Source organism: Dicentrarchus labrax, unplaced genomic scaffold (assembly GCF_905237075.1).
Source record: "Dicentrarchus labrax unplaced genomic scaffold, dlabrax2021, whole genome shotgun sequence".
NCBI classification, from domain to species: Eukaryota; Metazoa; Chordata; class Actinopteri; family Moronidae; genus Dicentrarchus; species Dicentrarchus labrax.
The window spans coordinates 24346423-24362007 of NW_026136723.1; the positions used below are offsets into that span (position 1 = coordinate 24346423).

Sequence of the window (15585 nt, forward strand, 5' to 3'; positions counted from 1 at the left end):
AGCTCCATTTGGTCCATTTACTTCAGAGTACTTTGATCCTTCTAAACATTCCTGGAATGAAGGAATACTAATGCTTTCTAATACCAAACTGAAGTCATTTGAGTGCCCGAACAAGGAAACCGTATTTGTTACTGGAACTGACTATACAAATACTGTCCTGGATGTTGGGCAATATTTTCGTATTGCCTTTAACATTTCATCCATGGTAGTGTCTGCCTTTTAAGTGGCTCAGAGAGACACTGCATTATTTGTGCCCAGCATTTTTTACTCTTGTCCTGTTTATTTATTGAGACGGGGAAACCGTAGCGTTTGAGCCACAGCAGTTAAAGTTCTTGAGAGGTTACATCTTGATTCATTTTTTTTTTTTTAAAGTCAGCAATGATTCCTCCCATGAAGTTTGTGTTAAAATAGCAGCTGCCCTTCAGAAAGTGTATTGATTTCCTTAAGGATGGCCTCACTTAATGCAACATAAAAGTGTAGATCGTGATTCCCCTAGACGATCATTTTTTGCTGACCATGTTTCTTTGAAGTTTCTTTCTTATCATTAATATGAATGTGTGAATATTTAATAACACTGTGCTCCCACAGCATGGGAACTGGCAGAGACAGGGGAGTCTTCAGAGGCAGCGTCACTGACAATCATCCACTAATGCACACTTACTATTACTGTATCTCTGTGTGGTACACTGCTGTGAGCCATCTTCTCATCACATTATGATACCCAGGAGTTCAGATAGACAATAACACACATAATAAACTAATGTCCAAAAGGTTTAATATGCAATGCAATATTTGAACCAAACCAACTTAAATCAAGTAATTGTTGACTCATTAGTGCCTGAGTTATGCCTGGAGTTGGAAATGCTCATTTATTTCTCCCTGGGGGGGTGCAGCTGTTATTGCAGTGTGCTTTAGAAAGGAATATCAGCTCAAATGAACGTGTTTAAGTGCAGTTTGGATCTCATTTAGCTCAGGATAGCTCACTGTGTGCATCCACTCTTCACATTAGCAGAATGCTTTATGCGTGGACCTTTTTTTTTTTTAGAGAGAGTCATCACAGTGTTGTGTAATGGATGATGATAGTGTAGCTCTCATATTAGCAACATGCAGCTCTTTATTAACACTTATCAAAAGGAGAACCTGACATTGTTAGCTGCATAGTGTTACTTGGCGAAATGCTATCACAGGTTTTTGTGACGCACTTAGGCCAACTACTATATCTAGACTTGTGTGTGTGTGTGTGTGTGTGTGTGTGTGTGTGTGTGTGTGTGTGTGTGTGTGTGTGTGTGTGTGTGTGTGTGTGTGTGTGTGTGTGTGTGTGTGTGTGTGTGTGTGTGTGTGTGTGTGTGTGTGTGTGTGTGTGTGTGTGTGTGTGTGTGGTGCATCAGATATGTGTATGACTGTATATCTGAAACAATGTTTGTGCTGTAAATGTGGCCTCTTATACTCTCTGTGTAGAGGGCCATGGATAATATTGAATATAAATACTGCCATTTGACCAGAGTTAGCTCTGATTGCTGTAAAATGTATTGTTATTGAATAGTTCAAGAAGGACTGCAGTGAAAATCAGGCGAGAGCTCATTCCTATCTGCAGTCTCTCAGCAGGCTGCAATTAAAAGTCTGCAGACATTTAATATGTCTAGGTATGTCTGTCTTTTATTTATTCTTTATTTTCCATCTCTCTCTCTCTCTCTCTTTGTCCTGCTTTGGCATCTCTGTCATTCTCTCCATCTGTTTGACGGCATTACTTTCTCTCTTTCCTCATTCCTTTTCCCTCCCACTCAACCCACCCACCCACTCATTCATTCCCACTCTATCCGTCTTTCAACCACATTATCAACTCCATTTCAACTTTGCGCCCACCTTCTCTTCTCTCCAGCTCTATATTAATATTCAGACCTGCATGTGTGTATATGCGTGTGTGTTTTTCCCTGATTTTATTTTAGCACCACCTCTACTCTGCCTCCCACCCCTGGTCTGCCTGTCTGCACAGCTGCATCACACACAGCTTACTTTACAACTATATTACAATATTAGTATAAATTTGCATGTGTAAAAATCTAATATTGGAAGGAAGCAAGTTGTACAAATAAAGCTGAGCAGTTAGATTACCTTTGCAGAGTTTAAATTTTTTTTAGTGTTATTCCTTGTTCCTTCAGTATTCTGTTTGTGAACTGAAGTCTCTGTGGTGCTCTCCTCTGTATTTGTTCAGCCATTGTGGCTTGTTCCTTATGGTAGGTAGTCTGTTTGTTCTGTTAACAAAAAACAAACTGTTGCTGGAAACAGAACAAATGTGGATCACTGACATTAACCCTTCCACTGGCCAAATATTGCATCCTGCTTTCTTCCTCTCTCCCTTCCGGTCTTCATTGTCATTGTTAAAGAGAAACAACAACGGCAAGCAGCCAACCTAGGTACTACGCTACGTGGAAATGATTAAAACCTGTTCCTCCATATCATTTTGGCCTTCTTCTGCACTGCACAGTTAAGGCTCAACGTTGATGATAGATTTAATAAATTCAAACAACCCAGAGCAGCAAATACAGAACATTTCCATCTAGTTTTTACAATGCACAATGACATTAAAGCTCTTGAAGGAGTAGTGAAACGGACGTTCATGCCTATGACAATGTCACAGTTCATTACTGAAACATAGATCTGATGCAGCATGCAGCTGCTCCCATGTCCTAGCTCATGTAATGGTTTGTGGGTGGGCTTGTTGAGGCCTGTTGTGGATGTCTGGGTTATCGTGTTCCAGCCCCTCCCTGCCATTGTGTGCGTGTGCGGTTTGAACCCTACACGTCAATGCAAGGTTCTAGACATATTTAAGAAAATCTGGGCGTATTTAAGATGCACACAGGAGATTTATGTAGCACTGTGCTGTGATCTCATACATTTGTCTGTATTAATGGAGCTGTAAATTGGGTACTAACGTAATAACATTACAGACCTAAGGAGTAAAATGTTGATGAATGGACATGTATTATATATGAACTGCTTTTTTATCTAAAGATGGAGACAACTGTAGGTCAGATGTGTTCAGTGTTTGAAATTTGTGGCACTATGAGGAAATATCAGTTTATTTTGTAAGTATATCACTTTTAAACACACAATACTTTCGTACCCTCTGACTCTGTACGGATATTCTCACAGAAGTTATGTGAATTTATATCGCAGCCACAATGAGAACCCTGCTTTCCTCCCGTATGACCCCTCCTTACCATTGTGACTGCTTATCTCAGTGTTTACCTCCCCTGTGAGTATGTCTGGCCTTCCTATCAAACCGCCTTTTTTCTCCACTCCACAATTTTTCTTCCTTCTCTCTGCATCACTTGGCTTTTTCATATCTGCCTTTTTATCTCTTCCAGGGTCCCTCCATTAGTTATCCACCACACCCTCTTTCTTTCTTTTATTGTCACCCGTCTGCCTGCTCTCATCTGTCTCTTTACCATCATTTTTGCCTCATTTACTCCTTCCAGTAAGAACCATTCAGAGATGCAGACTGACTCATTCTCTCATAACTGTAGTATTATTCACTGCTTATTGCTCTGTCTACGGCTCTACAGCATTTTTCAACGCATTCCCCTCTCTTCCCATTAGTTTGTGAGGAGAATTAAGAATAAAATACGCCTCACAGACTTGCGTGGGATCTAAACTCTGTGATGTAACAAGGAACTGATATGTTATGCTGCAGCAAAATAGTAGGGACGGGGTTTTTTTTGCGCAGTACACCACGAAACCATGTCTATTTATAACCTACAGCTTCTCTCATAGCCGTGTTTTATACCGACTTCCCTAACTGGACTTACAGCAGCAAATGTGTGGGGATTTACAACAACACAGACAATCCCGAGATATTATGTAAGCTGTCAGTCACAGAAATAAATAGAGGAGGTGATGTCAAAACAATCTGAACTTAATCAGAGGTCGGCGTGAGTCGCTTTGGTCAGAAACGCTACGCATGGTAAACCAAAGGCTGGGAATCACTTTCATCTAGTGCCTGTTATAATATGACAAATCAGGTGATACGGATTGGAAGTGGTCCAGGTGGGAAAAACAAACACACACACACACACACACACACACACACACACACACACACACACACACACACACACACACACACAGAGAGAGAGAGAGAGTGAGTCAGCAAGGGAATCAGTTCAGACATGATTGGACGAGAGGTTCCTGTCTAAATTGCCCTCAAAAGATTGGAGGAGATTAACAGGCTTTCAGAGGGGTGTGTGTGTGTGTGTGTGTTTGTGTGTAATGATGTATTTACTGTATATAGTCCACCATTTATACAGTACATGCATGTTCATAAAAGTCTGCTCCGTCCATTAAGTGAGTCATGGTTGTTCCATTTCACCTTTCTGCTGCCATTTAATGACATTTAATTGAATTATTTGGTCAGGGATCATCTACAAGGAGATGTTAATCTCACGGAAAAAGAGGAGTTGACTTTGTACCAACTATTCACGACTGAGAGTTCTCGATTAACTTTGGCTTTCTTGAAGCTCGCAGATCTAACTAGCCGAGCTCCACATTGTGCTTCGTCATTCCTTGCTCTTGTGTTTGTTCTGCCCATTTTTAGTGGTCAAACTCTTTGCTATTCCACACACTTTATCTCTGCACAGACTGACCTACATGCATCTGCAGAAATATGTCTCTCTTTTCTTTCCTCCCCTCCTTATTTTTGAAGATATGATGTTTAGAGCAAGAATGCCAGTGCATAGCTCTGTAGGAAATCATAATCTCTCCACCTTCTGATTTCACTACTCTGTATTTTTCTCACAGCCCCATTTCTCACTCAGTAAAGTTCAGTTTCTCTCTCTCTCTCTCTCTCTCTCTCTCTCTCTCTCTCTCTCTCTCTCTCTCTCTGTCTCTCTCTCGTGACAGTGCTTAGTACAGAGCCTAGCAGCTTGCTTCTCTGTGGTTTTCCCTCATGAATGCTCCTTTGTTTCATGTGTGTGTCTCTGTAGACTCACAGCTCTAAGGCCTAAAGTTGTTTCACCTCCTAACCCTCTGACACATCGCACTGTCCACCATCCCTCCATCCATCCATCCATCTATCCATCCAACGTGTCAGCTGATAATTTTTTTCTACTCTCTTCTGGTCTCCTTTTCATTAGAGGAGACCACTGTTAGACTTCCCTTCCCCCAGAGAGCCAATTTGTGTTGCTCTGAAACACATCAAAAGATGTGAAACACTGATGTTTGTCCTCTTGCTGCAATTCCTTCTGATTTATACAGAAAGAAAACACAGACTGCAGACTCTGAGTGAAAGTGCCATAGCTTTTGTTACCCTGAGTATGAACTCGAGGAGTGTATGTCTGATGGAGCTGAGTGCTGTGAGCATCACTGAACTAAAAATAAACCGTTTTTATAAAGGTTGCAACAGGTGTGCTGAAAATGTATTCAAAAAAAGCATGCAATACCTTTGTAACTTCCTTTTCATGAATTTGAATGACATACAAATCAATCATAACAGCTAGATTGCCTGTGTGGGAATTGGACTAAACTGACATCTACCCAAATTTCCCCACATACAGTATTTTTGATCTGTCACACAGGACACACAGTCACAGTGTGTGTAGATGATGCATGCAGATTCGGCCCTGCACTGTCTATGCATTGCTGCATACCTATCTCTGCTGGATTGGGTGAGAGTCGTTCACCTAAAAGACTGAGGCGTCTCACAGCGTTTGGAGTGTGTGTGTGTTTGTGTGTGTGTGTGTGTGTGTGTGTGTGTGCCACGCCGGCTTCCTGACAGAGCCGACTGAACAATATCTCTGATTAGAGCAGCACATGGTTTCACTTCTGCTGCTGAAACAAAAGCTGATTGGCATTTTGTAGAATGTGTATTGCGCGTACAAACACGCACTCAACATGCGTGGACACAGGGAAAAACAAATGCTGACACACACACATATTTACACACATTGACTAAAACACACTTTTGCAAGAATGCACCGCAATAGACACACTCAGCATCGAATGCAGTAATGCGGATACACATAAATGAACTCACAGAAAATAATCAATTTCCAATCAGGTCCTGTAATAGTCCTCAGCTCCCACACTCCCACTCCTCAGAGGTTCTCCTATAGCAGCAAGTGGCTGAATACTGAACAGCACAGAGTGACTGAGGCTGAGTACACAGTCAGTCTGTAACTATTTTATTGAACCACAATCCTGCCTTCAGTAACCATCGAGTGTGTGTGTGGTTGTGTGTTTGGCAAGTATCTCCCCATCATGTGCTCCGTGTTGCTTGTGTTTTGATTTTGTTTGATAGTAAGTGGAGCTTGAGTTGAGATTATTTTGTCATGAGTAATGTAAAGGTTTACATTTTAATGTGCTGTAATTATTACTTTTACTTTGTAGGAGCAGGATTATGAACTACCGACTGACTTTATGTTTTTTTAAAAGATGTTCAATCTAACCAGTCTTTTTCTCTTTTCTCTTCCATGTTGCTGCTTCCACTGACTTCGTTCAACAAAGGTAAATAAATCCATTTCTCCCATCTACCTCTCACTGTATTCTCCTTTGCTGAAGCTCCTGGCTGTGTGACCTGATGGCGCAAAGTTTCTTCCTTGATTTCTTTTGGAAAAATCTGTTTCCCGTTTGCAGTTTTTCCCTTTTTCCACGGGTCTATCCTTTTATTTAGTGGTTAGGATTTTAAAAGAGTTTCCGTCTACTTGAGTCAAGTTCATGGCTGAGACACAAAGGCTGAGATCAAACTCTGTCTGATGGAGGAATTTAACTTGTGTGTCTGTTGCTCTGTCTTTCCTGTCTGGATGTGTGTCCTCCACACACTTGCTGTTTGCTGTTTCTCAGTCAAATATTTGCCAGTGTACCCGCACTCTGTATCAGAGTTAACAGTTAACACCTCTGGACCAGTTTATAGTGTGTTGCCAGGCCCTGGCTCTGTTAATCCAGAGGAACGTGCGTAAAAGGTGGAAAAACACACCGGCAGCTAGCTGCTGCTCTGTCGCTATGGTTACCGGTCACACCACCACCATCCTCTGGCCCGGTGTGTGTCGGCTGAAGAAAAAGTGTGTGTTTCTGTGTGTGTGTGTGTGTGTGTGTGTGTGTGTGTGTGTGTGTGTGTGTGTGTGTGTGTGTGTGTGTGTGTGTGTGTGTGTGTGTGTGTGTGTGTGTGTGTGTGTGTGTGTGTGTGTGTGTGTGTGTGTGTGTGTGTGTGTGTGTGTGTGTGTGTGTGTGTGTGTCCAGGGTTGCCTTTGATGAAGCAGGCTGCTGTTGACAGGGTCATGTGAAAGAGGAGACTCCCAGGGGAGCGTTCAGGATCGCTGAACAGTTTTCAACATTTTTTTTGTCCAGATTTCTTAAACTTAAAAGAGTTTCTGAAGAGAGCCTGTTTGCTTTGAACTACACTGTGACTTTGTGTGCTCCGGATTTTTGAGGGGTGTGTGTGTGTGTGTGTGAAAGATATTTTCATACGATGCGGTACCTTTTGCATACATGTAGTAACTATAGAAAACTGTTTTCATATCTGCTCACGAAACAGTTGGATGCACGCAGTGAGAAAACAATCAAAGCTTTTCTTTTCTTTTCTCTGCAATGTCATTGATGTGAGGAAACAAATTAATTGAGGCAAATTGGTAGCTATTGCCCCTTGAACTTTGTGGGTCAGATAATGATCTGAGGTCATCCCAAATCTCACACACACACACACACACACACACACACACACACACACACACACACACACACACACACACACACACACACACACACACACACACACAGACAGTCCCTCCTATTGATCAGTAACTGCTTTCTTGTTAAACAGAAAGGCTGCCGGCTCTCCCAACTGTCAGCAACCAGTGAGCTTCTCAGACAGATTTCAAGGTGTTTGTGTACCAGCACTGAGAAATGTTTGGAGGTGTGACAGGTTGTGTTTGGGTGTAAGAGTGCGTTTATGTTTGTGACAAAGAGAGAGAGAGGGAGACGGAGACGGGCGGATACAATTGACACTTGAGAGGTTTTCATTTCAAGGAAACAGACTCTAAAGAACATGTTGATTCCTGTCAGGGTTGGAATTTTTTGAGCATTTCAGATCTATTTTAATCACTTTATGTCGCAGATGGCACTGCAGTTGAATGCAACTGTAAAATAAAATAGAACTGAAGAAGAAGGCATGGATTGCTGGAACGATTGCTGAGATAGGAGATTGAATTTCTGATGAAATTATGAACTAAGAATAAGAGTAGCTGTCCCTCATGAATGAGCAGGTTGAGGATAAGCATAAAACAACCTTATTTGCAAATGTAACTTTATTTCTACATAAGTGTTTTCCTTTAATGTGCTCCTAAATGTTTTCTAAGTAGTGCAAATGATCCACAAAGACAGTTTCGACGATTAAGTGCTAACTTTTTTGCCTCAAATGAAAAATCGCACATGGGTAACCTGCTATAGTATTGATTCTGTTTCAACATGCAGTTCTTGAAATCACGTTTTTATTATTTTATTTTAAAATATGTATGTAATTATTTATTTTAGAAATGAAGACACAGATCAGTTGTTTTATTTAACCTCTTTATCCATATTATTTATTTAGGTTTATTCATTTACTATTCATTATTCAACATGATTTTGTGTCGTGTTGCGTAACTGTCAAATAGTTTCAGCACTATTTTGGTCGATTTCCTGCCTTTTCTAGTTTTCTCTCTTCTGTAAGCTTAAAGCCCCGGTTTCCTGTAATGAACTTGAGCAGTAGTCCGTTTACATTTCCTTATGTAATTACACTTTTTATGTGGAGAGAGACATTTAATGCAACCGCTTTTCTTCCACAATATACACTCAGTAATTTGGAAAATTTGTGTTACTTCTGGTTACCATGGCATTAGACCTCACCTGGCCTAATCTGCCCTCTTTGGTGTGTGTGTGTGTGTGTGTGTGTGTGTGTGTGTGTGTGTGTGTGTGTGTGTGTGTGTGTGTGTGTGTGTGTGTGTGTGTGTGTGTGTGTGTGTGTGTGTGTGTGTGTGTGTGTGTGTGTGTGTGTGTGTGTGTGTGTGTGTGTGTGTGTGTGTGTGTGTGTGTGTGTGTGTGTGTGTGCCAGAGGACCGAGCTGAGAAGACGCAGTTTAAACAAGACTGATCAGAATATAATATTTTATTGCTTTATCATTCATATATTTTAATGTGTCAGGCATTGTTTGGATGGACAACACAGGGGATTAAAGCAAACATCACTGCTATGGGAAAATGCACCATGCAATGGGCCTTTTTCAGTATTTTTTTTTGATATTTTGCAGACTAAATGATTAATTGTAAAGACAACTGAAAGTGTACAGTTTAGCTTTATCATCCAAATACGCATCCAGTATATCTGATATTTAGTCAGTGCACCAGACTTACGATGACTTAACTCTCCAAACAACTGACAGTAGTAAACATGAGACAGTTGGCTTAGTGACAGATGAGTGCAGAGGCGTACTGTCAGCTAAAATATTGACATTAGTAGAGGAACACATGCATGAGACGGTGGTGAGAGCAAGACTGTGCAGCAAAATTAGTAAAAGAGAATAAAGTGGGTGTTTGAGAGCCCCCTTCTCGTCTGCTGCTCCGTAATCTGCTGCAGTATGTTGATCCAACAGGCAGCTGAAAGTCACACACACATACACACACACACACACACACACACACACACACACACACACACACACACACACACACACACACACACACACACGACAATGTGAAGCTGACTGAATGACAAATGTCTGACACTCAAACATTCATGCATAAACTCCAGCTTCAACATACCACGCTGCTTTGAAAAAAAAAAAAAAAAAAGCACAGCTGAGCACTGAGTAATAAAAAGCACGCCTCCTTTTTTTCTAATTTCCTACTCAGCACACACACACACACACACACATGCTATCGCTCTAGACGCAAGTGAAACACATGTTTCTAGCTCTGGCAGTGACATCACCCGCCTTGTGGTCAAAGTCCAGTTCCTCTATCCGGCTTAGAGCTGCTAACACACTGCCACACTCGGAGCTACCGTAACCACTGACACAGGCGCTCGGCAGACGGAAGACAAGACTGGCAGAATTAGTAGTAGTAGAAGAAGAAAAGAAGCGAGTAAGAGATGACGGATTATCTACGTGATTAAGGATGGCTCTTCTTTGACAGCTGGGATCCTGCGGGCCGCACAGATCAACTGCAGCCTCCAGACTCTCCCTGCTCCTCCCTTCTTTACTCGTTTTCTGTTCTCTTTTCACACCTTTTCTTACCTCCCCTCACTGATATTAATTTCCTCGAGGTTCCAACATAACCATTTCTTACCAGTTTCCTGTACTCACCCGCTACTTCTTTCAATCATTGCTCTCTCTTGACGCTCCTCCGTCCCCCTCTCTCGTTCTCTCTTTTCTCTGGGAGGGAGGGATGAGCTCCACGGCCGCTTACAGGCAGTTCCTCCAGGATCTGGAGGAGAAAAGAGGTCGGTAATCACTTTAACCTTGTCACCTGTCATTTACAAGCTGTTATTAAGCTTGTGATTATAATAAAAAAAACAACAGCTGTACACTTTTATAGGCGTATTCACGGACTGATTGTGCTTTACAGAGGCTATTATGGTTTTATAATGCTCTGGATCTTTTATTATCTCTGTTTGGAGGAGTACAGCGTGATGTTGCACGGGTGGGTTGCTCCCCAATGCTGTGAATCAGCATAAACCACACTATGGGTTGGGCCCTAAATAGGTGTCATACCTGCTCTTCAGGGATACTTGTGCAATGAGATAGTATGGTATGTTTTTCTAAGCTTTGGAGTGCTGAAATGATCTTCACTTTTTATTCTGAATGAGGCTTCAAGTAGATTCTGCTGATATGGAATACATATATTCTTTTAAAGCTGCTGTGACTACAGGTGGTCTAATCTATTAAAAAATGAATGATCAGAGGTTGAATTGATTTACAAATTTAAGGGATTTGAGGAAGTTGTTGGTTTAAATCCCTCAGTTGGCTTTAGAAGTAGAGTTGGAATTGCTTCACTCACAACTTTTAAAGTTGTTTTTCAGCTCCTGTGTGTAACAGTCACATGTCCTTTACGTCACTTCTCTGTGGCTTACATTAAGGTCAGCTTCGTGTGTGTCTGTCTGTTTACCTACTCCACTACTGTATGGCGTCCAGATAAGACGAGGGTCAGTAGAAGGACGAACGGCTGCCTCCTTTCATATTAGCTATTAACACTGCTGTCTGCTGTCACCCTGAATGCATTGTCAACACTCTTTCATCACATTTATCTGGTGGCTCCAAGTTCTTAATTAGCCTCAACGGCTGAAATGTTGCTAATTGTTTATATTAGCGCTGGTTGTGGCGTGTCAGACTTTTCAGTCTCTGCTTTTTGTCTTCAATGATCCTCGTTGACACTGGCAAGAAATCAGACCTGTGTGTGTGTGTTGTGTGTGTGTGTGTGTGTCTGTGTGTCTGTGTGTGTGTGTGTGTGTGTGTGTGTGTGTGTGTGTGTGTGTGTGTCTGTGTGTGTGTGAGAAACGCACAAAAGAGAAAAGACAACAGCAGGATGGTTTGTTGGAGTGTCAGGTGACGCACAGGAGCAGGCAGGGATGCTTCGCTTCAGCAGCTGTTATCACAACAGTTAGCCAAGCGTATTATAAACCAGCCTCTCTCTCACCTTCTTTGGGCCTGAGTCAGGTTCTTCTTGAAATATTTATTTTCCTAATACTTTGAACGTTTTACATCTTTTTTACATGTTGTATAAACTGAACAAAACCAGCATTTGTTTTATACGTTCTCGTCGTTTTTGTGGTCACTGTTGACACAGCCGGGACCCAGCGTGAGTTTTGGCTCCGTGGCTTCAGAAACTAGAGTAAAACCTTTGGAATTGAAGGAAGATTAAAGCTTGTATGCGTAAACTCACTGTTCGATGGTAACAATACCGCGATATATCGTTATTTCGCTTATAGTTTCTACAGAATGTAATTTAATCTCGGCACAGGGCTGTTACTATCAGTTACCTAATAGTAATAGTAAAAGCAGTAGCAGAGGCAGAGTTTCATTCATGATTAAAGTTGAGAGCTTATCGCACTTCACAGCCAACTGTGTCTGCGTGCCATTTGTTCCACTTTCTCACAACTGCTGTCAAGCCTTTCACTATCGTAGGTCCTCAATGGGCAGCATGTCTTTACATACACTCGCAGTTATGGCACGTACCATGTCTTCAGCAACAGTTTTAAACATTCATACAGAGTGTGTTTCAGTTGGGGGTGATGCAGGAGGCTCCTTATTGTGATCTCTGCTCTGTCTGCTACAACTGTATTCTGTTGGATTCCCTCATCAAACCATGGATTAACACTTTGTTTAAGGCTACATCTTTTGGTCTCGCCTTTGTAGCACTGTCAGCTCATCGCCTGCCCTTTCTGGATATGTAAATGTGTTTTTGTTTTAGCATAAATGGGAAGTGGAAACTCACTGGTTAGCATGCAGTGAGTTGAGGTGGAGGACTTAATTTGGCAAGATAATGTAAATCAGTTCTATACTTCACAAACTACAACCTCGTTTATATCATAACACACCCCTATTATAGATGTAAAGGACATCAAACCTTTTGTCTGCTCTTCTCCAAAACCTTTTCTCTCCTTCATTTAGCGCAAATGAAACCTCTCTACAGTTGTCCCACTGTCAAGGCTATATTCAAATTTAAAACGCTGCCCCCCTTCGTCTTTTGTCTAGCAGTGTTACTATGGCCATGGCCACACCTGCTGCTACTTGTGGTTTGGTGATATTATGTGGCAAGTAACCCCACCCACCCCCCCCCCCCCTCCAACAGCTGCTCCGTCTGAGGCCTTGCAGCAAGATGTCAGGCTGGGTTAGAATCACCTACAATCTTCTTTAACCCCTTCAATTACAATGGAGGTTAAACTTCTTAACCACTTTTAAAGCCAGTGGGGAAATGTAATCATCACGAGGGTTATTCGTCTATCAAACACTGGACGGCATGAGCTTAAGCCATTTTTACATAGGCATATAGCGGAAGCTCAAATCCAACTTTAACTTATTTACCCACAACTAAGCTAAGTGTGGTTGAGTTGTCAAATTGGACTAATGAGGTTTCTATCTTCCAGTAGGTGTAGTTTTTGATCACAGGAATACAGAATACACTTTAAAAAGTACCAATGAGTCTAATATTGCTCTGTTGTTTGCCTTCTGGTGTTAAGCCCACAGGCTCTTTCTGTCTGACCACCCGTGGGGCTGCAGCCCCTCTGCCATCTGCATCCACTCACATCTCCTCTTCTGTCCCCTTAACCTCAGTGAGGGACCCTGGAACATGTTTTACCTATTGAAATGAAATAACAAGTGTACTCCTCTGCGCCGTCCATTGTTTGAGATTGTGTTTATCTGCCGTCACCTGCCACAGGAGACTAATGGTCCGACGAATAGCCGCGTGACAAAGAAAGGGAACGCGTGTGAGCGGGTTTGAGGCCGTGGCTGTCCGAGGAGTTTGGTCACAATTTGTTTAAGGCGGTGAAGCTGACAGCTTCTATTCTTATCTCTCTTACGGTATTCACTCTCTCTGCCTCTCTACCTGGTCACTGTAGTCACATGACACGCTGCAACCTCTCAGGATGGATTTATGCCAGGCATGTTTGTCTGCATGTGCCCCGCCTCACTGCTTTACATTCTCATTTCGCTCAGAGTTTTCTGTGTACCTTTGTGTTTCTGTGTCAGACCAGATCTGTGTCAATGCCCCCAGTGCTAACAGCAGGGTTGTTTTAGAGTTCACGAACCAAGGACTCGTACTTGACTATGAAAGCGCTCTACTATGAGATACAAATGTCTTTGTTTTCAGCCTTTTATTGTCACTTAACATTTAAAATAGTGCTTATTAACTGCCAGGGCAATGACCAGAAAGTTAGTCAAACTACTTTTATGTTATAGATTAATCCTTTAAAGGCAGAAAATGCTAGAAATTCAATGTTGCAGCTTTTCAAATATGAGGCTTTTCTTTCAGCTTCATAACATTGCAAATTGAATATGGTTTTGTTTTGGACTCTTGGAACATTGTCTAACCCAACCTTAACAATCAATCAATTAGTCAAACAAACCGCTATTATTCCTAAACCACAATCATTTCATTCATGTTCAGCTAGTAACTACCTCTATTGTGTCACGGGTGTCTCTGTTCTATTCTTTGACTTCATGAATGGAGAACATGGAGTGTGTTTGTGACAGTGAGTCATCCAACTAGGAGGTGTATATTTGCTCATTATTTACATGTTTCCAATGCAACTCAGAGTTCCCCTTACTGCTTATAGCCACTGTGACAACACCCAGCCTTGAATCATTCTGCCTTCATTTACTCACACTTTGACATAAACTTATATTCCAGTTTGAACATATTTTTAGAGGCACCTGACACTCTGAGGACCGTAGTACAAAGGTTGAGGCCGTAACCTTGGCAGTGTTGGTGCCCTTCTCTACCGTGATTAATTTTTTCTTCCTCTCATGTTGCTATTTTGGTAAATGTCAAACATAGCCTGATTCATGTTAACCAAAAACGTACAAGCAATTTTTCCTCCTGAGGTTGTAATTCGGGGCAGCCATGTGGCTCAGATGACCAAAATGCTGTCTGTGATAAGAAGAGGGTATCTGAGTCCAAGCTGCACTGTCTGCCATGTGGTGCAGGTGGTAGTGGACCCGACCCTCAGCTACCTGTCACATACAGGAGACCTTTACCTCAGGAGCTCACACAGACCACTCCCAGACAGTGAAAATGGTAAAAACAGTATGCTACCATGTGTGGTCCAGTTTATAATAATCCAGTCATATGAGTGGTTTTTGACTTTGTTGTAAACCTAACATTAGCTCCATTGTTGTCTCTGCTGTCATGAGTTTTGCCGGCACAGTCATGGGTATAAAGTTGTTTTTGAATTGGATTAACTTGGATTGGAGGGATGAATGTGTGGATTATAGATACCTTATTTGCATTTTTCTTTGCCTTGATGCAAAAACATCTTGAGGTTTGAAAACACGTTTTCTAAATGGTACTTTCTGACGTCTGTAATCACGCTGTGTGCCAAGCAGTGCAAATTACCATAATGAGAGGGAGGTGCCGGGGCATGTGTGTGTTTCTAGGGAGGGGACGAGGGCATTTCAGACATCAGGTTAGTACAAAGTGTGTAAATTACCTTGTTTGGATGGTAGGTCCACCTGTAAAGCAGGATGGGGCAGCTGGCTGATGAGCTAAGTGCTTTTAGAGATGATTGGAGAAGAAGAGCACAGCAGGTAGATGGAGCCAGTGTGTGTGTGTGAGTGTGTGTTTGTGTGAGTGTCTGAACAGTTAATTTCACTTCACCTTGACTTCTCCCACTCCCTCACAAACATTTTAATCCACCATGCTAACCCTGCAAGCAACAATCCCTTACATTAACATTACACATTGGCACACTCCAGCTTGTGAATGTATACACACATCGTCTTCAAACATTACATATACGCCTCTCATCTTAAAGTCTTTAAATTGCAAATTCAAATTTTTTTGGTTTGACCAACAGTCAACGACGCAAACATATTAAATGTATTCTGATATAAAACAGAAA

The 15585-nt window shown here is 41.8% G+C and overlaps 1 protein-coding gene and 1 long non-coding RNA gene across 17 annotated transcripts in view; one reads left to right on the forward strand and one right to left on the reverse strand.

Moving 5' to 3' along the window:
- macf1a (microtubule actin crosslinking factor 1a) overlaps positions 1-15585 on the forward strand; it is a 224325-nt gene that overhangs the window by 50049 nt on the left and 158691 nt on the right. Inside the window, exon 1 of one of the 16 annotated variants that reach the window (XM_051391463.1) lies at positions 10338-10467. The exons of the other annotated variants lie outside the window; for them this stretch is intronic. Within the exon in view, the coding sequence (XP_051247423.1) occupies positions 10413-10467 (55 nt within the window). The 5' untranslated portion in view covers positions 10338-10412. Of the gene's footprint in view, positions 1-10337; positions 10468-15585 lie in introns of those variants that run through there. 16 annotated transcript variants of the gene reach the window in all.
- On the reverse strand, positions 9106-10446 carry LOC127358460 (uncharacterized). Its single transcript, XR_007882432.1, has 2 exons — positions 10331-10446; positions 9106-9623 (listed from the first exon to the last, which is right to left on the reverse strand). It is a non-coding gene; the product is annotated as an uncharacterized LOC127358460 (long non-coding RNA).